Below are 24,691 nucleotides of genomic sequence, written 5' to 3' on the forward strand. Positions count from 1 at the left end.
TAAAAATCGAAAACTCCTGCTCCAAGCCAACTGAATGCAAAACGAGACCATGGAAAGTATACCCGGGTTGAGGTTTTTGGTTGAATTTTTGTAAGAAATGCGGTGAATGCGGTGAATTTTTGTAGGAAATTCAATGATTGCGATGACTGCGGTAAAAAAAATATTTAACCGTTTTTCACCGCATTTCCTACAAAAAAAATTCACCGAGAAATTCACCGCAGTTTTTTACAAAAGTTCACCTAATCGACTTTTGTGGCAAACTAATGTAAGAAATGCGGTGAATGCGGTGAATGAGGTTAAAAAAAATAGTTCGCAACATTTCACCGCATTTCGTACAAGAATTCACCACGCAATTCACCTCATTCCTTACATAAATTCACCGCCTTCACCACAAAAAGATGTAAGAATTACGCGGTGAATGTTATTTTTCAACAAATTATCCGCGTTTTAAAATGGGATACGAATTTTAACGTACGATTGCTCAGAAATCGCGATAAGATGAAAATGTCTTTTTTCGAGGGGAGACTGGTCTTGCGTTCAGTTGTGATAGATTCATATCAAGCCCCACGGGCCGCTGAGGCATGGCCATGGCCCGCGAGGCATGGCCAGATGCGATAAAAATATAATCTAGAAATAGGCTATGAACAATTAAGGCTAATTGAACGTTGGCGCAGTGAATAAGTAGTTGAAGGCATGCAGGAGGTTTGCGGTTCAAACATGTATTGAAGTTTCTCTTTTGCAAGAATACCGAGAATGCGGTGAAAAGTATTAATTCATCGCGATTCACCCTATTCACCGCAAAGGCATGTAAGAAATACGCGGTGAAAATTATTTTTTTTTCACCGCATTCCACCGCAGTTCTTACAAAAATTCGCCGCCAAACCTCGTCCCGGATATAGTGACACACGTCATGGACAAATGTGACGATTTATTTTCAGCTTTGTCCACGATTTGGTCAAAACACCAGAAAAGGGTCACGTGTAAATTTTGCGGCGTAATGAAAACTTAAATGGTCAGTTTTTAGTTCCGTTTACATATCTGATAAATCTTCAGTTTCTTCATTTGATTTGAGTTCTCTCTGTTTCTTCTTGTCTTCTTCAACATCTCTGTAGAAAACTGTCATCTGAAGCAGTTAAAATGAAACTAAATTTGAAAAACTCCAAAAAATATATAATCTGAAACACTCAAGATTGTAGTCAAGTTTCATACAACTGCGAAAATCATGAGATATCGAAATGAAGATAAAATTAAAGACAAGAGACAGCTGCGGAGATCGGGAACCAATTTTCTGTAAAATTTTGCGTCAAGAAAAGAGCATTTTGCGGCATAACAAAACAACTAAACTCATTAGCTCTTTTGATTGTAGATCTATCCATTTTTTCATTCTTAAACATTTTTGGAACTGTTTCTTGACTTGGAGGGGAAGACTGACTCCAATATAAAACGTGAACAAAAGTGAAAAGATAATCTGCGTACCCTATGTTTGATTTGTTTCTCGTGTTCCAGTTGCAAAAGTTTGAGCCTTTTGATTTTTGGATCCATCATGTCTTCCTGGCTAAACTGAAGACCTGTAAAAAAGAAAAAAGGTTATTGACCTCGTATAGCTTACAATTAAGGGATTTTGTAGAATGATTAGCCAAGAAAATGTTATAGAGCATTTTTTTTCTCAAACAAAACATGACTTAAAACTATTTTTCTTATGCCCTTGCTTTTTCTTGGCCAAAAAGTTGAACTAGAAATCAATCAATTTGCTTCCATAATTTCGAAAAATGGCAATAAGACCGAAGATCAAATGTTGCACTAATAGGTTTTTGCTGGGTTTTACGGGGCGCAGTTTGATTAATAGAGACGATTTTGGTTTAGCACTTAATCGAGAAAAAAAATCCAGAAGAAATATCATAGTTCCTGAGTGTAGAGAAATACCGTTGAGGCTAGAAATTAACTATTTTTGTATGTATAAAACTCCATCAAGGAGGCTCGTTAATGTGCGTTTGTGCATAAAGTTCCGACCCCGCTCAACCACATTTTCGGCATAAATGTCTACCAAATTAGGAACAGATAGCAAACACCCAAAAACTCCAAAGATTGCCACCAAAGCAAACAACTAGAGGCAGTAAAACATGCCACTTTAAATTGATGGGATATGCCACCATTAAGAAAGCGAGTAGAAATGAACAGCAAAATTAAACAACTACAACAAACATTAATTTCATTTAAAAATATATTTCCATTTAAAAAAAAACTTAACAAAGTTAAAATAGCGTCCGATAAAACTGACACTAAGCAAAAAATCTTATACTTCATTAAAAAAATGGGACCAGTCCACAATAAGGGTTGGTAACAATAAGACGAAGAAGAACAAAAAGAAAAAAAGAACAGCAAGATTTAAAAAAAATTGGCTTAAATTCATAAAAAACAATTAATTTCAATGTAATGAAAACCATTAGATAGCAATTGGAAACATCCAACGTGTTCATGATCACATACCCCTCTATGAAAGTGTATTAAGACCTGTCTTCATTCATTTTTTTATGTCTGTCTTCAATGTTTTTTGCGATTACCAAAAGAAAAACAAATAGAGACAACAAAGAAACATTCAATTCAAATTTACGAGAAAACGCTGTCGGAGCCGTAAAGGCATTTTTCGCCTGTCAAATTATGTCCAATTGAACCTTCGTCGAATGCCAATAAGGCGGTATGCGAGCTCTTTTTTATAAGAATAGGTAATAAGTAGAGAAAAAAAAGAAAGGGCAAAATTAAAAAAAAATTTAATTTTTTTCGAAAACATTTGTTCTCAAAGTCATGGAAACGTTTAGGTACAAAAAGCTGTAATTATACAATGTATTTATTTTTCTAAAATAAGCTCTTGAGACTTGTAGTTATTCAGAATAAATCTCAAAAAGAGCGTCAATTTTAGACAAAATCAAAAAAAAATGATTTTTTTTTCGAATAACCTGTGTCGAAGCCAGTAAGTTCATAGCCATTTCCTTAAAGGAATTATATTTTGTATGCCTGCACTTTTACTTGACAACAACAATGTCACTTGTGACCTGTAATACGCGAGACTAGGTATCAAAGAGACAAAAAAAAACAAAAGTTAAAATAGTTTTTTTTTTAATTTTGAAAACAATTGTTTTCAAAGTCATTAAAGCCAACAGCTATCTATTCAAATCAGAATATGGGCTCATTTAATTTTCCAAAAAAAGTCAATGAGACCAATCAAAATCCAGGAAATTTCTCACGATTGAAAAGATAAATTAAAAACGACATTTAAAGACAAATGTAAAAAACTCTACTAGTTTCTTCGAGAAGGGGTGTCGAAGCCGTTAAAACCATACTCCATGCCATTAAAGATTTTTATGTGTTCAATTGAGCCTCGTTTTGAACGCCAAAAAAGTAATATGTGAATTTTTAAAAATGTGATAATGTGACAAAACGAGAAAAAACGTGAACAATGTGCCAATGCCTAAAAAACTTTAAAAAATGTGAAATCTAGTAGTAGCAAAGTCAGAAAACCATATCTTAAGGCATAAAAAGAGTAAATTCTAACTGAGAAGAAAAAAGCAAGAAGAAACATTCATTCTTTGTTGAAACTAAGCTACAAGTTGCCCAAATTAAAAGCAAAATAGTGGCAAAGTTTAAAAATCAAACATTTTTAGAAGTCAAAACGACTTCTAAAAATCAAAAATTTAAAAATCAAACATTTTAAAAATCAAACAATTTCAGAAGTCCAAACTACCAAATTATTTCGATCAAAGGAACTCGATGCAGTATTTTGAACTGCTTATATAGCCAGTTCGACCTCTCAACAATGAGCTTTGATTTGAATTTTTCTTTCCTTAATTAACATAAAAGGGATCGAAAATTTTTATAAGGATGTTTGTCCATTAATTACACACAAATTGTTTCTAATGTTATAGATCACGATAATATGTCAAATAAAAGATCAAAACTAAATGCGTTTTTGATAATCATAGAGTAAAATTAGCAGAAATCGGCAAAATTTTAATTGCAGAAAAATCTCAATAGAAATGGAAGTAGGACTAGCTCCCGTTGTAGTTTACAAAGGTTGTGTTAGTTGTTTTGGGTGCCTAAATCCGGCAAATTTAATCAAAGTGAACTAAGGAAGCTGAATTCGGGCAACTTTTGATTAAAAAAGTTGAATTTTGAAACATTTAGCCAACATTTTAGCCAAAGAAAATAAATCAAAATAGTCAGTAAATTTTTTGTCTTTTTAAATAAAATTAACAGTACTGTTGTTATTATTTTTTACATATTTTAGCAAAATTGACGATATTTTACACAAAAATTTCGAAATTGTGAATGAAAATAACGCAAATCGGTCTAATATTCACAAAAATTTGAACCATGATAAATCGCTCTAGAAAATGAAATTCAAAAAAATCTTTCTAATTCCATATTCCAGGATATATGATCGTGCTTTTTAATGATACCACTCACAACTCTCTACGATGAATATATCGATCGGTCAAAATTGTCTGAACAAAAAAAAACCAGTTGAGTATGTAGTTCCTCCCCCCCCTTAAGGGGGGTCGGAACAAAATTTTAGTTACTTCACCGAGAACTTAATAAAACGTGTCATTATTTGCCATAAGTAAGCATGTAAGATTTTTTTCAGCACATCCTCCCAGTCTTGAAATGATCTACCAAGTTTTGTCTAACTGGGAAATGAACTTCAAATTTCAGGAAGCATTTTCTAATGACCAATACACGACTGTTCAGTAGTCAAGGCTGATATTACACACAGTTAAAAGCTGTTCAACTCAAAATTTTTCTTGCTCACGAGCTTTTTTGCATTGACATAGGATAATATAATTGTAATTATGATATCCATAATTTATAATTACGATATTTTTGTTCATTACGTTTTTAATTTTTTTCTCGATAAGGCATAACTTAAATGATTCCCCATCATCATTTTTTGATCCCCCATAAGAGACTGAAATGCAATTTATTGAACACTCGGGCGCTAAATAATTAAAAAGATGGATTGTGATATTCTGAAACCAGTTTATACAAATAAAGCTCATTCATAACAAATCTACAAAACATTTTGTTCATGCAACCCTCAAAACCTATTTCTAGATGTGTGCACAAACTATGCTACTTTTTGGCAGTCCGAAATAGTCAAAAGTTGATTTTAGATGCGATATTCTTATTTTAAAAATTTTCCAACTAAATAATACGGGAGACTGTTGCACTAGTCAATGTTTTGTTTGTCATGTTGGACTCTGTATAATTTCCCAGAAATTGTTTTCAAATTCAACCGAAAAGGAAGATCATACATTTTATTTCTCAAGTTTTTTCACCTCAAGCCTCAATTTTAAAAACAAATCACGTCAAATCTCACCTTATCTTAACAGAATTTTAACACCAGTGAATTTTTTTGACAAATATGGCCAAAGAATCTCAATGTTTCATTTTAATTGCGGTAAGCTATATTTGTCAATGAAGTTTGCCGCAATTTTTCGCAAGTTTTGCAGTGATTCTGCATTCACGACAGTTCCTGTTTTTTATACATTTTTACTTCAGAGCCCTCAAATTTGAGGGGCTATTATTTCAGCACGTTCACTGTTTTTTTTTTCAAATAGCAAACACATATATTTATTTACAAAAATGGGAATAGTTTCATCTCACCCCACTCTCCTGGCCGAATTGTTGTGGTTCAACGCCCATGTGAAAAAATTCCTGTTTTTGTATTTGTTACAGTTTACAGATACCACAAGCCTAAAAATAGGTATAATTGGCAATTACAATTAGTAAATACCATTGTAAGTTGAAATTGAGCAAATACAAAAGATGATGTCATAACGGGGGAAAAAGCTGTTCCATGAAAACAACCGGATCTTTTCTGTTTGTTCCCCCCGTACGTTATGCATCCCTCGTGTTAGAGAGCACGTGTCATTTCACAGTCAACCATTAGCAAAAATATGGCACGTGCGTCTACGGTGGGGGTGCAAATAATCTGCACCCGTTAAGCTGGAGGGGGGCACAAACCGAAAAGATCTGAAGATTATATTTTCCTGCGGAAGATAGTCTTGCGCCTGCAGATCTTCTTATCGGAAAAAGCGGGTTTTTCCCATTATAGCCCCCATTGTGGTATATTTACCATGATTGGGGGTGGGGGCTATAAGTTGTCTGACCACTAAGCTGGGGGGGGGGGGCACAAACGATAAAAATCAAACAACCAATGTGCCAAAATAACAAATGTCAAAATAACCCAATTTCTCCCTACTATCTCTTCATTCTATATTTCTTTTAAAAACTAGGAGTCAGTTTTTTAAGTGGTTATATGAAAACTTACCCAACACCATTTTACCCATTACCATTTTATATCAATTCCAACTTATCTAACGTCCTTTGATCTTTTCGTTCAATTATCCGATGTACGGTTAGTTTCATACCAAGTCCCACGGACCATTTAATTATATAGTCCACTAAATAGAGGTTCTGGTAATTTTAACAATAGGGTAAATTAAAAATTGGCAATGGGTAAAATGGTATTGGGTACAATGGAATTGTGTAATTTATACTGACACCATTGCAAGCATGTTTTATCAAAATGAGGCGGATTTTTTAATCCCAAGTTATTTTAAAAGTTTTCCAATCAAATAATATGGGAATTTGTTGCACTAGTCAGTGTTTTATTTGTCATGTTGGACTCTGTATAATTTCCCAGAAATTGTTTTCAAATTCAACCGAAAAGGAAGATTATACTGTTTGTTTCTCAAATTTTTTCACCTCAATCCTCATTTTTAAAAACAAATCACATCAAATCTCACCTTATCTTAACAGAATTTTAACACCGGTGAATTTTTTTGACAAATATGGCCAAAGACCCTCAATGTTTCATTTTAATTGCGGTAAGCTATATTTGTCACTGAAGTTTGCCGCAATTTTTCGCAAATTTTGTGATTTATTGCATTCACGACAGTTCTTGTTTTTTATTCATTTTTACTTCAGAGCCCTCAAATTTGAGGGGCTATTATTTCAGCACGTTCACTGTTTTTTTTTCAAATAGTAAACACATATTTTTATTTAAAAAAATGGGAATAGTTTCATCTCACCCCACCCCCTGGCAGAGTTGTTGTGGTTCAACGCCCATGTGAAAAAATTCCTGTTTTTGTATTTGTTACAGTTTACAGATACCACAAGCCTAAAAATAGGTATAATTGGCAATTACAATTAGTAAATACCATTGTAAGTTGAAATTGAGCAAATACAAAAGATGATGTCATAACGGGGGGAAAAAGCAGTTCCATGAAAACAACCGGATCTTTTCTGTTTGTTCCCCCCGTACGTTATGCATCCCTCGTGTTAGAGAGCACGTGTCATTTCACAGTCAACCATTAGCAAAAATATGGCACGTGCGTCTACGGTGGGGGTGCAAATAATCTGCACCCGCTAAGCTGAAGGGGGGCACAAACCGAAAAGATCTGAAGATTATATTTTCCTGCGGAAGATAGTCTTGCGCCTGCAGATCTTCTTATCGGAAAAAGCGGGTTTTTCCCATTATAGCCCCCATTGTGGTATATTTACCATGATTGGGGGTGGGGGGCTATAAGTTGTCTGACCACTAAGCTGGGGGGGGGCACAAACGATAAAAATCAAACAACCAATGTGCCAAAATAACAAATGTCAAAATAACCCAATTTCTCCCTACTATCTCTTCATTCTATATTTCTTTTAAAAACTAGGAGTCAGTTTTTTAAGTGGTTATATGAAAACTTACCCAACACCATTTTACCCATTACCATTTTATATCAATTCCAACTTATCTAACGTCCTTTGATCTTTTCGTTCAATTATCCGATGTACGGTTAGTTTCATACCAAGTCCCACGGACCATTTAATTATATAGTCCACTAAATAGAGGTTCTGGTAATTTTAACAATAGGGTAAATTAAAAATTGGCAATGGGTAAAATGGTATTGGGTACAATGGAATTGCGTAATTTATACTGACACCATTGCAAGCATGTTTTATCAAAATGAGGCGGATTTTTTAATCCCAAGTTATTTTAAAAGTTTTCCAATCAAATAATATAGGAATTTGTTGCACTAGTCAGTGTTTTATTTGTCATGTTGGACTCTGTATAATTTCCCAGAAATTGTTTTCAAATTCAACCGAAAAGGAAGATTATACTGTTTGTTTCTCAAATTTTTTCACCTCAATCCTCACTTTTAAAAACAAATCACATCAAATCTCACCTTATCTTAACAGAATTTTAACACCGGTGAATTTTTTTGACAAATATGGCCAAAGACCCTCAATGTTTCATTTTAATTGCGGTAAGCTATATTTGTCACTGAAGTTTGCCGCAATTTTTCGCAAATTTTGTGATTTATTGCATTCACGACAGTTCTTGTTTTTTATTCATTTTTACTTCAGAGCCCTCAAATTTGAGGGGCTATTATTTCAGCACGTTCACTGTTTTTTTTTCAAATAGTAAACACATATTTTTATTTAAAAAAATGGGAATAGTTTCATCTCACCCCACCCCCTGGCAGAGTTGTTGTGGTTCAACGCCCATGTGAAAAAATTCCTGTTTTTGTATTTGTTACAGTTTACAGATACCACAAGCCTAAAAATAGGTATAATTGGCAATTACAATTAGTAAATACCATTGTAAGTTGAAATTGAGCAAATACAAAAGATGATGTCATAACGGGGGGAAAAAGCAGTTCCATGAAAACAACCGGATCTTTTCTGTTTGTTCCCCCCGTACGTTATGCATCCCTCGTGTTAGAGAGCACGTGTCATTTCACAGTCAACCATTAGCAAAAATATGGCACGTGCGTCTACGGTGGGGGTGCAAATAATCTGCACCCGCTAAGCTGAAGGGGGGCACAAACCGAAAAGATCTGAAGATTATATTTTCCTGCGGAAGATAGTCTTGCGCCTGCAGATCTTCTTATCGGAAAAAGCGGGTTTTTCCCATTATAGCCCCCATTGTGGTATATTTACCATGATTGGGGGTGGGGGGCTATAAGTTGTCTGACCACTAAGCTGGGGGGGGGCACAAACGATAAAAATCAAACAACCAATGTGCCAAAATAACAAATGTCAAAATAACCCAATTTCTCCCTACTATCTCTTCATTCTATATTTCTTTTAAAAACTAGGAGTCAGTTTTTTAAGTGGTTATATGAAAACTTACCCAACACCATTTTACCCATTACCATTTTATATCAATTCCAACTAATCTAACGTCCTTTGATCTTTTCGTTCAATTATCCGATGTACGGTTAGTTTCATACCAAGTCCCACGGACCATTTAATTATATAGTCCACTAAATAGAGGTTCTGGTAATTTTAACAATAGGGTAAATTAAAAATTGGCAATGGGTAAAATGGTATTGGGTACAATGGAATTGTGTAATTTATACTGACACCATTGCAAGCATGTTTTATCAAAATGAGGCGGATTTTTTAATCCCAAGTTATTTTAAAAGTTTTCCAATCAAATAATATGGGAATTTGTTGCACTAGTCAGTGTTTTATTTGTCATGTTGGACTCTGTATAATTTCCCAGAAATTGTTTTCAAATTCAACCGAAAAGGAAGATTAAACTGTTTGTTTCTCAAATTTTTTCACCTCAATCCTCACTTTTAAAAACAAATCACATCAAATCTCACCTTATCTTAACAGAATTTTAACACCGGTGAATTTTTTTGACAAATATGGCCAAAGACCCTCAATGTTTCATTTTAATTGCGGTAGGCTATATTTGTCACTGAAGTTTGCCGCAATTTTTCGCAAATTTTGTGATTTATTGCATTCACGACAGTTCTTGTTTTTTATTCATTTTTACTTCAGAGCCCTCAAATTTGAGGGGCTATTATTTCAGCACGTTCACTGTTTTTTTCAAATAGCAAACACATATATTTATTTACAAAAATGGGAATAGTTTCATCTCACCCCACTCCCCTGGCCGAGTTGTTGTTGTTCAACGCCCATGTGAAAAAATTCCTGTTTTTGTATTGGTTACACTTTATACCACTAGCCTACAAATAGGTATAATTGGCAATTTCAATAAGTAAATACAATTGTAAGTTGAAAATGAGCATATACAAAATATGATGTCAAAACGGGGGGAAAAAGCAGTTCCATGAAAACAACCGGATCTTTTCTGTTTGTGCCCCCCGTACGTTATGCATCCCTCGTGTTAGAGAGCACGTGTCATTTCACAGTCAACCATTAGCAAAAATATGGCACGTGCGTCTACGGTGTGGGTGCAAATAATCTGCACCCGCTAAGCTGGAGGGGGGCACAAACCGAAAAGATCTGAAGATTATATTTTCACCGCAAAGGCATGTAAGAAATACGCGGTGAAAATTATTTTTTTTCACCGCATTTCACCGCAGTTCTTACAAAAATTCGCCGCCAAACCTCGTCCCGGATATAGTGACACACGTCATGGACAAATGTGACGATTTATTTTCAGCTTTGTCCACGATTTGGTCAAAACACCAGAAAAGGGTCATGTGTAAATTTTGCGGCGTAATGAAAACTTAAATGGTCAGTTTTTAGTTCAGTTTACATATCTGATAAATCTTCAGTTTCTTCATTTGATTTGAGTTCTCTCTGTTTCTTCTTGTCTTCTTCAACATCTCTGTAGAAAACTGTCATCTGAAGCAGTTAAAATGAAACTAAATTTGAAAAACTCCAAAAATATATAATCTGAACCACTCAAGATTGTAGTCAAGTTTCATACAACTGAGAAAATCATGAGATATCGAAATGAAGATAAAATTAAAGACAAGAGACAGCTGCGGAGATCGGGAACCAATTTTCTGTAAAATTTGGCGTTAAGAAAAGAGCATTTTGCGGCATAACAAAACAACTAAACTCATTAGCTCTTTTGATTGTAGATCTATCCATTTTTTCATTCTTAAACATTTTTGGAACTGTTTCTTGACTTGGAGGGGAAGACTGACTCCAATATAAAACGTGAACAAAAGTGAAAAGATAATCTGCATACCCTATGTTTGATTTGTTTCTCGTGTTCCAGTTGCAAAAGTTTAAGCCTTTTGATTTTGGGATCCATCATGTCTTCCTGGCTAAACTGAAGACCTGTAAGAAAGAAAAAAGGTTATTGACCTCGTATAGCCTACAATTAAGGGTTTTTGTAGTATGATTAGCCAAGAAAATGTTATGGAGCATTTTTTTTTCTCAAACAAAACATGACTTAAAACTATTTTTCTTATGCCCTTGCTTTTTCTTGGCCAAAAAGTTGAACTAGAAATCAATCAATTTGCTTCCATAATTTCGAAAAATGGCAAAAAGACCGAAGATCAAATGTTGCACTAATGGGTTTTTGCCTGGTTTTCCGGGGCGCAGTTTGATTAATAGAGACAGTTTTGGTTTGGCACTTAATCGAGAAAAAAAAATCCAGAAGAAATATCATAGTTCCTGAGTGTAGAGAAATACCGTTGAGGCTAGAAATTAACTATTTTCGTATGTAAAAAACTCCATCAAGGAGGCTCGTTAATGTGCGTTTGCGCATAAAGTTCCGACCCCGCTCAACCACATTTCCGGCATAAATGTCTACCAAATTAGGAACAGATAGCAAACACCCAAAAACTCAAGTTTTTTTTTAAAAAAAAGATGTATGAACAAAAAGATTGCCACCAAACAAACAACTAGAGGCAGTAGAACAGTTAGTAACAGCTTTGGTTTGGCACTTAATTGAGAAAAAAAGTTCCAAAAGAATTATCATAGTTCCTGAACGTAGAAAAACTTTGCTATATTCTTAGTTGCTGTTGATAATGCTGTTGAGGCTAGAAATTGACATTTTTCTATAAAACTCCACATATTTAGTTACTTCGCCGAAAACTCAATATAACGTGTCAATATTTGTTGTAGGTAAGCATGTAACATCTTTGTCAGGTCATCACCCGATTTTTCAAAAAAAAATCGTTATCCTCCCAGTCTTAGCATGATCTATCAAGTTTTGTCTAACTGGGAAATGAACTTCAAATTTCAGGAAGCATTTTCTAATGACCAATACACGACTGTTCAGTAGCCATGGCTGATATTACACACAGTTAAAAGCTGTTCAACTCAAAATGTTTATTGCTCACGAGCTTTTTTGCATATTGACATAGGATAATATAATTGTAACTATGATATCCATATTTTATAATTACGATATTTTTGTTCATTACGTTTTTAATTTTTTCTCGATAAGGCATAACTTAAATGATTCCCCATCATCATTTTTTGATCCCCCATAAGAGACTGAAATGCAATTTATTGAAAACTGGGGCGCTAAACAATTAAAGAGATGGATTGTGATATCCTGAAACCAGTTTATACAAATAACGCTAATTCATAAGAAATCTACAAAACATTTTGTTCATGTAACCCTCAAAACATTTTTCTAGATATGCGTACAAACTATGCTACTTTTTGGCACTCCGAAATAGTCAAAAGTTGATTTTAGATGCGATATTCTTATTTTAAAATTTTTCCAACTAAATAATACGGGAGATTGTTGCACTAGTCAATGTTTTATTTGTCATGTCAGACTCTGTATAATTTCCCAGAAATTGTTTTCAAATTCAACCGAAAATGAACATCATACATTTTATTTCTCAAGTTTTTTCACCTCAAGCCTCAATTTTAAAAACAAATCACGTCAAATCTCACCTTATCTTAACAGAATTTTAACACCGGTGAATTTTTTTTTTGACAAAATATGGCCAAAGACCGTCAATGTTTGAAGTTAACTGCGGTAAGCTATATTTGTCAATGAAGTTTGCCGCAATTTTTCGCAAGTTTTGTAGTGATTTTGCATTCACGACAGTTCTTGTTTTTTATCCATTTTTACTTCAGAGCCCTCAAATTTGAGGGGCTATTATTTCAGCACGTTCACTGTTTTTTTTTCAAATAGCAAACACATATATTTATTTACAAAAATGGGAATAGTTTCATCTCACCCCACTCCCCTGGCCGAGTTGTTGTTGTTCAACGCCCATGTGAAAAAATTCCTGTTTTTGTATTGGTTACAGTTTATACCACTAGCCTACAAATAGGTATAATTGGCAATTACAATTAGTAAATACTATTGTAAGTTGAAAATGAGCAAATACAAAATATGATGTCATAACGGAGAAAACAAAGCAGTTCCATGAAAACAACCGGATCTTTACCGTTTTTGACCCCCCCGTACGTTATGGACCCCCCCCCCCCCCCCCCCGTTAGAGAGCACGTGTCACATTTCACAGTCAACCATCAGTAAAAATATGGCACGTGCGTCTGCGGTGGGGGTGCAAATAATATGCACCCACTAACCTGGAGGGGGCACAAACCAAAAAGATCCGAAGATTATATTTTCCTGCAAAAAATACTCTTGCGCCTGCTAATTTTCTTATCAGAAAAAGCGGGTTTTTCCCATTATAGCCCCCATTGTGTTATATTTACCATGATAGGGGGGGGGGGGGTTCAAAAAAAGATGTATGAACAAAAAGATTGCCACCAAAGCAAACAACTAGAGGCAGTAAAACATGCCACTTTAGATTGATGGGATATGCCACCATTAAGAAAGCAAGTAGAAATGAACAGCAAAATTAAACAACTACAACAAATATTAATTTCATTTAAAAATATATTTCCATTTAAAAAAAAACTTAACAAAGTTAAAATAGCGTCCGATAAAACTGACACTTATACTTCATTAAAATATCTTATACTTCATTAAAAAAAATGGGACCAGTCCACAATAAGGTTCGGTAACAATTAGACAAAAAAGCACAAAAAGAAAAAAAGAACAGCAAGATTTTAAAAAAATTGGCTTAAATTTATAAAAATTAATTAATTTTAATGTAATGAAAACCATTAGATAGCAATTGGAAACATCCAACGTGTTCATGATCACATACCCCTCTATAAAATTGTATTAAGACCTGTCTTCGATCATTTTTTTGTGTCTGTCTTTAATGTTTTTTTGCGGTTACCAAAAGAAAAACAAATAGAGACAACAAAGAAACATTCAATTCTAATTTACGAGAAAACGCTGTCGGAGCCGTAAAGGCATTTTTCGCCTGTCAAATTATGTCCAATTGAACCTTCGTCGAATTCCAATAAGGCGGTATGCGAGCTCTTTTTTATAAGAATAGGTAATAAGAAGAGAAAAGAAAGAAAGGGCAAAATTAAAAAAAATCTTAACTTTTTTTTGAAAATATTTGTTATCAAAGTCATGGAAACGTTTAGGTACAAAAAGCTGTAATTATACAATTTATTTATTTTTCTAAAATAAGCTCATGAGACTTGTAGTTATTCAGAATATGTCTCAAAAAGAGCGTCAATTTTAGACAAAATCAAAAAGAAAAGTTTTTTTTTCGAATAACCTGCGTCGAAGCCAGTAAGTTCATAGCCATTTCTTTAAAGGAATTATATTTTGTATGCTTGCACTTTTACTTGACAACAACAATGTCACATGTGACCTGTAATACGCGAGACTAGGTATCAAAGAGACAAAAAATAACAAAAGTTAAAATAGTTTTTTTTTAATTTTGAAAACAATTGTTTTCAAAGTCATTAAAGCCAACAGCAATCTATTCAAATCAAAATATGGGCTCATTTAATTCTCCAAAAAAGTCAGTGAGACCGATCAAAATCCAGGAAATTTCTCACGATTGAAAAGATAAATTAAAAACGACATTCAAAGACAAATGTAAAAAAAACTCTACAAGTTTCTTCGAGAAGGGGTGTCGAAGCCGTTAAAACCATACTCCATGCCATTAAAGATTTTTATGTGTTCAATTGAGCCTCGTTTTGAACGCCAAAAAAGTAATATGTGAATTTTTAAAAATGTGATAATGTGACAAGACGAGAAAAAACGTGAACAATGTGCCAATGCCTAAAAATTTTTTAAAAAATGTGATATCTAGTAGTAGCAAAGTCAGAAAACCATATCTTAAGGCATAAAAAGAGTAAATTATAACTGAGAAGAAAAAAACAAGAAGAAACATTCATTCTTTGTTGAAACTAATCTACAAGTTGCCCAAATTAAAAGAAAAATAGTGGCAAAGTTTAAAAATCATACATTTTTAGAAGTCCAAACGACCAAAATATTTCGATCAAAGGAACTCGATGCAGTATTTTGAACTGCTTATATAGCCAATTCGACCTCTCAACAATGAGCTTTGATTTGAATTTTTCTTTCTTTAATTAACATAAAAGGGATCGAAAATCATTATAAGGTTGTTTGTCCATTAATTACACACAAATTGTTTCTAATGTTAAAGATCACGATCATTTGTCAAATAAAAGATCAAAACTAAATGCGTTTTTGATAATCATAGAGTAAAATTAGCAGAAATTGGCAAAATTTTAATTGCAGAATACTCTCAATAGAAATGGAAGTAGGACTAGCTCCCGTTGTAGTTAACAAAGGTTGTGTTAGTTGTTTTTGGGTGCCTAATTCCGGAAATTTAATCAAAGTGGACTAAAGAAGCTGAATTCGGGCAACTTTTGATTAAAAAAGTTGAATTTTGAAAGATTTAGCCAACATTTTAGCCAAAAAAATAAATCAAAATAATCAGTAATTTTTTTTGTCTTTTTAAATAAAATTAACAGTACCGTTGTTATTATTTTTTACATATTTTAGCAAAATTGACGATATTTTATACAAAAATTCGGAAATTGTGAATGAAAATAACGCAAATCGGTCTAATATTCACAAAAATTTGAACCACGATAAATCGCTCTAGAAAATGAAATTCAAAAAAATCTTTCTAATTCCATATTCCAGGATATATGATCGTGCTTTTTAATGATACCACTCACAACTCTCTACGATGAATATATCGATCGGTCAAAATTGTCTGAACAAAAAAAACTAGTTGAGTATGTAGTTCTTCCCCACTTAAGGGGGGTCGGAACAAAATTTTAATTACTTCACCGAGAACTTAATAAAAACGTGTCATTATTTGCCATAAGTAAGCATGTAAGATTTTTTTCAGCACATCCTCCCAGTCTTGAAATGATCTACCAAATTTTGTCTAACTGGGAAAAGAACTTCAAATTTCAGGAAGCATTTTCTAATGACGAATACACGACTGTTCAGTAGCCAAGGCTGATATTACACACAGTTAAAAGCTGTTCAACTCAAAATTTTTCTTGCTCACGAGCTTTTTTGCATTGACATAGGATAATATAATTGTAATTATGATATCCATAATTTATAATTACGATATTTATGTTCATTACGCTGTTAATTTTTGATCGATAAGGCATAACTGAAGTGATTCCCTGCATGACCCTGAAATGCAATTTATTGAACACTTGGGTGCTAAATAATTAAAATGATGAATATTGATTTTCTGAAGCCAGGTTATACCAATAAAGCTCATTCATAAGAAAAATGCAATGCGTTTTGTTCATGTAACCCTCAAAACCATTTTCTAGATATGCGTACAAACCAAACTACTTTTTGGCCTTCCGAAATGATCGAAAGTAGACTTTACATGCGATATTCTTTTTAAAAAGTTTTCAAACTACATAATACGGGAATTTGTTGCACGGGTCAGTGTTCTATGTGTCATGTTGGACTCTGTGTAATTTCCCAGAATTTTTTTCAACTTCAACCGAAAATGACTATCATACATCTTATTTGGTTTTCAAAATTTTTGATTGACTCCTGTATAATTTTCACATATGATTTAGCAAAAATGCCGAGTAAATTTAGGAAAAGACAATTCCCTCAGCTAAAACAATTTCCTGTGACCTGTGATCGATTACAACCAGATAGTTCTACAATTAAGAACCAAAAAGTTTTTGCTAAAATTGAGACAAGTTTTTTCACCTCAAGCCTCAAATTTAAAAAGAAATCACGTCAAATCTCACCTTACCTAAACAGAATTTTATAACTGGTGAATTTTTTTGTCAATTATGGCCCAAAATAGTTGAACTTAACGAAAAAAGTTTGTTAATTTAACTGCGGTAAGCTATATTTGTCGCTGAGTTTGCTGCAATTGATCACAAGCTTTGTAATGATTCACTGCATTCGCAAGAGTTCTGTTTTATCCATTTCTACTTGAGAACCCTAAAATTTGAGGGGGCCTGTTATTTCAGTACATTCGCAGAGTGTTTTTTTCAGGTACTAAACAAATAAACTTTAAAAAAAAATGGGAACAGTTTCATCTCACCCCACTCCCCTGAACGAGTTATTGTTGTTCAAGGTCCATGTGAAAAATTCCTGTTTTTGTATTGATTACAGTTTACATAGCTAGCCTAAAAATAGGTATAAATGGTAATTACAATAATTAAATACTATTGTAATTTTTAAAAAGAGCAATTTCAAAATATGATGACAGAACAAGGGAAACGAAGCAGTTCCATGAAAACAACTAATGTGCCAAAAAAACAGAAGCCAAATTACCCAATTTTCTGCCTACGATCTTTTCTTTCCTCTAATTCTATTACAAACTAGCAGTCAGCATTTGAAGTGATTACACTAAAATGTACCCAACGCTATTTAACCCAATGCCCCTTTTACCCAATGGCAACTTACCCAATGCTCTTTGATCTTTTTCTTTAACTATCCGATGTTCGGTTGTGGCAGTTTCATACCAAGTCTCAAGGGATATTTAATTATATAGTCGGTAAATAGCCGTTCTGGTAATTTCAGCACTAGGGTAAATTAAGATTGACATTGGGTAAGATGGCATTGAGGTAAGATGGCATTGGTTAAATTGGAATTGAGCATTTTATCCTAACACCATTGCAAGCATGTTTTATAGAAATTAAGCGGATAATTTAAGAACAATTTATGATGCGATAGTTTCATATCAAGTTTTACGGGCCGCTGATGCATCCGGGTCGAATTTTTTATGCCCATAAAGATGTAAGAGAGGGGCTGCAATGGGAGGATTTTTTAGGAAAATGCAGCTCAAAACTCTTACGTCTTTTTGGGCTGCAATGGACTGCCAAGCGGGGTAAACTAATGTAAGAGTGAGGGGGTAAACTATAAATTAACCCCCTCCCCCCACTTTCCCACTCTTAGGTCTTTTTGGTCTGTCAAGGGGTGGGGGTGGGGGTGTTTGTAAAATGCACGCGAGGCATCGTCAAACGTCTAGTATTACATTAAAAACTTAACAAATATACTTTGTTGCGCTCCAAGTTATCTCTCTTAGGGACTATTATTCTAAATACTGGTTCTGGTATTTCTAACAAAGGCTGAAAAAGTGGGTGAAAGTTGGGTATTATGTCACATTTTAGCATTGGGTATTTTTGAAATTGGAAATTTTGTCCTGAAATCCAAGCACTGATTTGTATAGTTACCATCTGGGTCATCGTCATCAGGAATGAGTAGAAATTTGAACACTTCATCAGCTTGGTTTGCATGCTCATCCACAACTTTTGCATCCCTAAACATTCATCCAGATAACACCCCAGGTTGAGGTCCAAATCCAAATTGGTTTATGATCAGACCCAGTCGAGCGCACACCCGTGGTCTGATCAGAGGTCAATTTGGTCTGAAAAGTCTGATCATAGGCGGATTCGAGCGCACTTGGGTCTGATCAGAAATGTTTTCGAACGCAATTGGGTCTGATCAGGGATCATTTCGAACGCACTATTTTTTTTCATTTTTTTTGTTTTTTTTTAACTGAGAGATGTTGGCTCTGCCAAGAGGCAACAAAAAAGCAGCGTTTTGATCAGAGACTCATCTAAAATCCGATAGCTCCGATCAGAAAAAGGAGTCCAGCTGATATCAAGGGCCAGTCCCCTTCAGAAGAAATTTTGATCAACTGGAGACCACGATGTTTCTTATGGAAAGCTGTCGAAACTCATCCATCGAGTCAGAAATATACACTAAACGGCACACTAAATAAAATCTGTCATCGATAGTTGGCTTTTGTTTTTTTAGCAATACATTCATAATTGATTTTTCCTTGGATGAATTAAATACTGCAAACATCAGTTTTTATAAAATGAATATATTGTAGCAAAATTAAGAGATTTGTTCATAAGTAAAATCTTTCTCTGATCAGACTATTTCGAGCGCACTTGCGTCTGATCAGAACCGGTTTCGAGCGCGCTTCAGTCTGATCATAAATGCGCAACTGGGTCTGACCATAAATGCTTCGAGCACACTTGAGTCTGATCATAGTCTGATTAAGGTCTGGGCAAGGGTCTTCACGGTTAACATACGAAAATTTAAAGCAGTGTGGTTCGCTGATGAAATTGAAACTGTTCTTTTAAATGACACTGAATTATAAAGAATAACTGATTATAAAAATCTAGGCACAAAAATTGAAAATATTTTTTCTTCCACAACACATATCGACGAGATGGCAAACAACTGGAACAAGTTGTGTGGGCGTACAGCTAGAATGCGATGTCTGTCCAGAAAATATTATAGATTTTTTTTACAACAATAAGTTAAAAACGGCACTTTTACTCCTAATTAATCGTCAGACTTATTTTGAATTTCCAAAAGTTTTACGACTCTGTTTATTATATCTTTGTAATATTTTTATATGCACAAGCAATAAGCTCTATTTAAGACAACTTCTCCGTTTTTTATTGAAAGCTTCAATAGCACATAGATAAACAAAAAACGAACAAAATGCAATTATTGTTACAAGGTAGAGTAAACTGAATGATTGTTTGTTCAGATAATAATGATCTGACACCATCAGAATACAGGTCTTTCGGTAAGGTGCAAAATGCCAATCAGATCTTTATATAAGATAGCAAATGGATAGATAACAATGCAGATTGAGTCTTCATTGGACTACCTTCTTCTTTGAGAAACTTAACGGAACACACTAGTTAAGGCACTGAGTGGGGCTGTTGTTGCGTCTTTCTGAAAATTTAAAAACTTTTCATGCAAAAATTCATTTTTTTTGAGAAACGCATTAAAGACCTTAATTATTATCTTATTAACTAATTATTAGGCACTGTTCCCCATTTTGAAATGCTGAGCAAATAATATAAAAGTTCTAATTGGTGCTGAAAATCTTTCATTCGCAAGCTTTGATATTATCACATTTTTGTTATCATCTTTTCATGATATTAGTAATGATAATTTGACATGACAGATTGTTCTCACAGTAATGTCAATGTGGTCCATTTTCATCTTATCCTTACTGAACAGAATTTGCTTCCTTTTTGTTTTTTAATTAAGTTTTTTTCGGAGGGTTTTTATTATTAACTTTGTACACCTCTGATTTTTTACAAAAACATCAGAGCACAGCATTGAGCTTTATCCCAGCAAGTAAAGGAACACAACCAGATATTGTTGTCATCAAAATCTGTTAATTAATATCGTATATCAAAGATATCGTCTAAGTTTCATTTAAAAAATTCTTTTACATTCTGATATTTTTCCAGAAAAACTCCCAATGATCCAGTGGAAACTTGCCCGGAATTCAGCAAATGCTATCAATTGTATATAAAATTAAATACAGTGGTTTTATATCCAAAGCACTTCTGATAAATTAGGCCATGTGAAAGCCAGGTTGTGAAATCGATCATTTCTGAGGGCAATCAGCATGTCAATGCTGGACATCAAAAATGTTAATGCTGGACAACATTAAGTTGAAACTCTTTGGCAAATATTGCTATTTTTTAAAAAAACGCACAAATCGAAAATTAAACTGAAACTGTTCAGTGTTATTTATAGGATACGTTTCCATGATTCGTGGGAAGGCAAAGGAATATGTGCAAGGGCAGCTCTATCGTTTTAAAAACTTTCAAAAATGCTTTAAAAAATTAATTAAAACTCTCAGTTTGCTTTTGAAAAATGTTGCGAACAGCAGTTGAATTGAGAAAAAAGGAAGTTGAAGAGCACAAAAACTTGGATTACAACACGTTCGCTTTCCGAAAACAAAAATGAAATGTTTTCGGTGACGTATCTTCATGGAATATCAGAGCAGTTTTTCAAAGCTCAGATCTGATACAAAATATTTTTAATTTGTCGCTTGAACAGACAAGACCATGTGTTTTAGAGAGAAAAAACTAAAAATTTGCTTTTTTTCTTTTTTTTTAGTTTTCAGTACCTAATAAAATTTTTTCAAAGTATTGAGTGTTTGTGGTGAAAGTAACCTTTCGTTATCTGTCTGATAATTCGTTAATGGTGTCAAATCAGAGGTGACTTTTATGATACCCTTGAAAAATCAGCTTAACGTGAAGAAAAATAACAAATATATGCGGACGCATTTCATCGGTACAAAAAACAACTGCCAAAAGTTTCTTAATCCAATATTTTGATTCATAATCACTAGCCGTAAAATACTCTGAAAAAAGTGTTCCGTGAAACCTTAAGTGAGACTTTTTGACACAAAGATTTTCCTTGATGTCAGTTCAAGATTAACATTGCGCTGAATTGAAACGCTTTTACGGACGGATTCTGATCTGCTCCCTTTTTTAAAACCCAATGCAAAACACGAATTTATGAACTGGCAGATTTGGGATTATTATAGTGAGTCCAGAAGTCAGCGTCTAATTTTTTCTGAGCAGCAGTTGCAACATTCTTGCGAAACAGTTGAAACTGAGCATCCCCCCAAAACAGGAAAATTTATCTATTGTGATTCGTGTGGTATATGCACTTCATCTCAAATAGTCTTATGTATTTTATACTAGTAACATGATCAGAGCTCTGCGCATAGTAAAAATCATAATGAAAATTCTATGATTCAGTACTGAATTTTAATGACGCCCAGATCCGAGCTCGTATTACCTCCCATATATTCTCATTATCTGTTCCCGCCCATCGGGTACCCTATTTTTCTTCTGTGTACTAAATCTAACGATAATGGGGCCTGATAAACATGTCCTCTATATAACATACTATAACTGTTGTTGTTGTTTTGTCTCTCTACGCAGACAAAGTTATTCTTTTTCTCATTCTCTTATTATCTCCCGTGGAATAGCCTACGACATGTCACAGTCAGAAGAAAGATCCAGAACCGCATTGGGCATAGACCCGTTTTGGGAACGACAAACACCCGAACCACAAATTCCTTAATGTCTGTTTGCTTTTTCTCGATCTTTCCAGAATAGTTATAGCATTTCTGTTTCTAGAACAGTTATAGCAATATGTAATAATATTAGTCGCAAAGTTATCTAACAGAGGAAATTGCGGATATTAATGCGTACGGAATGAAACATAATCAACCATAAAAATTCTTATGTTTTTCCGTAAAAACAAAGTGATTTCTGCCAACCAGCTACTAGGGTTTTTGTAATAGTTTTACTCTGCAAAATTTTGTGTTGCCATCGCCTAATAAATACTGTGACAAATTTTGTGTTAAGCCATCGCCCAAATCTTGTCTAATAAAATAGGAAAGTAATAAAGAGTCTTACTCAGAATTTAATCTGACAAACTTTTTAAATATGATACACCATTCTTGAAAAATAAGAGCTGAATTCATGAAAGATCTTACAAGGTTCGTACTAAGAACTTTTCATAATTTGAAAGATGATTATTAGGCACTTTAAAGTCCCTTGCATTGTTCAAACTGGCAAAAATGAGAGGCGAATAATTTTTTTTTTCGGATTTGCAACGTAAATCCGTTTCATAATATTAATACATGGACGAGAGTTTTTTTTATTGCATATGCTTTGCGCAATTACTGCCATATATGGCAGGTGAGAATTGATTGTGACTTTTTAATGTTTTTGGTTGAAAATATCAACTTTCGAAAAACGAAAATTTTGTTTTCTCAAAAAACTTACACAGTTTTTCCGCTTTCTTTCTCTTTGTCGTACTGTCGCTTGAATATGTCGTATTCTATGTTGAGTCTCTTAATGTCCTGCAGTAGAGTGGCTCTTTCTCTCAAGTACACAGTGTTTGTCGTCTCTGCAGCCTTGTCAACTCTGTTCTGATATTTCTTGGTCAAGTTACTAACTGAAATGGAATTAGCTGCCTGCCCGAGAGGTCGACTATATATGGTAAAACTGTTAAGGCGCGGGGGGGGGGGCAAGATCTCTACCATAATTACATAGTCGCAACAAAAACTAACTTCCAACCTCAACCGAAATATTTTGATCCTTTCGACGTTGTAACATTACGTGGTCAATAACCAAAAAATTCAGTATAAACACTCGATTTTGTCGGATTTTTTGACAACCCAAATTTGAGATTAGAATTGTAAGTGTATGTGTGTGTGTGAACGATTGGCAGTAAGCTAATTTAGTTCAAATTTGCTTCAAAATTGGATACGTGTGCTCTCGCTTATTTTCACAAAGCGTGTTTTTTGGGCTAGCGTGAAAATTTGTCTTTTCGGACATTGGCCATACCTAATGAACTGGAACAGCCAGGTACAACAAAAATGCAGAAACCCAATTTAATCTATCCAAACAGACTTTTTTTCAGTTTTAGTCTTATAGAGTGCCAAGAAAGTGCACTTTTCCCCCAAATATCAATGATATTTTACAGTAATGGGGTTAGATACGCTTTTTGCCCAATAAAATGGTGCAGGCTATACTGAGACAGACCCGAATTCTGTTCCCGTGGGAAACTGAGGAGGAGCAGAGTTCGGAATCCGGTCCGATAAATATTCACTGGCTCAAGTAACATAGGATGGCATCTCAAATCTGTATTTATACCAAGACACACCCCGGGTTGACCCCTAATTCAAAAAGTTATAAAATTAAAACTTCATATTATGGCTTCTATGAAAAGTTGTAATCATAGAACTCTCATTGTATGAAAGTTGTAAATTAAAAAACTTTTAAAGAAATCATGAAGAGGGCTAAATCAAGGCACAATTAGTGTGTTTCAGTAAATTAAATAGAAAAAAATTCGAAAAATTATTTTTCAGCGATACCGTATTTATGGAAAAGTTGTAGTCATAGAACTTCATAAAAAAAAATTTTTTGAATCCTAAGATTTAGAGATCGTAATTTCCAGATGTTTCGAAAATTACAATTTCTTTACAGTCAACTCAAATCTGAGTCTCAGGTGACGTACGTCATAGTTTTACCACGAAATATGCAAGAACAGAGCAAATTAGATCTTGTGTTTATACTCCGTATAGGAAAGTTCCACAGTTAAAATGCATGCAACTTTGCTGACAGTGAAATGTTCAGGGTTTTTCCCTTTATAACCCCCCCCCCCACCACCACAGCTTAGCGGCCTCATAACGTATAGTTCCCCCATTACCGTAGACAAACCACAAGGTGGTGGTTATGATTTCGTAGGGAGGGGCGGGGGGTCTGTGATGGAAAAGATCTAATATTCCTTCGACTAATCAGCTGGGATAAAGAGATATGTGAAATGAAATCAATTTGATTCATGGGTCAACTTATTAAAGCCCTTGTTTTAATTTTGCCATCGAGTTCCTAGTGTTTTCGACAGGGCTAAGTATTGACAGTACCAAAATCGGACATATATCTAATGAAATAGCTTTCAACATCATTCTTTTTGAATCTCCTAAAATATGTTTTCTCTAAAATTGGTTTAGATATTTTTTTAGTATTTTTTCTACAGAAAATGGCCAGAACAATCCCATTTTGTTAAATTAGGGAATCGTCAAATAGAGTTTGTCGTTGAAAGTTTTAAAAATCTTTTGTGCAATTGAATCGGAAACAACGAAATTGTCAAACAAAATCAGTTTTCAAAGAAACTGAAGCTTTCAATGAAATATAAGAAAGGCAGGATGTTGAAATAATACTAATTTTTAAAATTTGATACACTGAAAAACAATATCAG

General features: G+C 34.1%; 2 protein-coding genes across 3 annotated transcripts in view; both read right to left on the reverse strand.

Moving 5' to 3' along the window:
• The window catches only part of LOC142348224 (uncharacterized), a 196,178-nt gene that overhangs the window by 116,044 nt on the left and 55,443 nt on the right, over positions 1 to 24,691 (reverse strand). The window lies entirely within an intron of this gene.
• The window catches only part of LOC142348765 (uncharacterized), a 33,347-nt gene continuing 19,154 nt past the window's right edge, over positions 10,499 to 24,691 (reverse strand). Inside the window, exons 2-5 of the mRNA XM_075400260.1 lie at positions 22,714 to 22,885; positions 18,313 to 18,398; positions 11,006 to 11,097; positions 10,499 to 10,653 (exon numbers count right to left, since the gene is read on the reverse strand). Of these exons, the coding sequence (XP_075256375.1) occupies positions 10,561 to 10,653; positions 11,006 to 11,097; positions 18,313 to 18,398; positions 22,714 to 22,885 (443 nt within the window). The 3' untranslated portion in view covers positions 10,499 to 10,560. The remainder of the gene's footprint in view (positions 10,654 to 11,005; positions 11,098 to 18,312; positions 18,399 to 22,713; positions 22,886 to 24,691) is intronic.

This window comes from Convolutriloba macropyga, chromosome 10, assembly GCF_964194025.1.
Source record: "Convolutriloba macropyga chromosome 10, txConMacr16.3, whole genome shotgun sequence".
Taxonomy (NCBI): Eukaryota; Metazoa; Xenacoelomorpha; order Acoela; family Convolutidae; genus Convolutriloba; species Convolutriloba macropyga.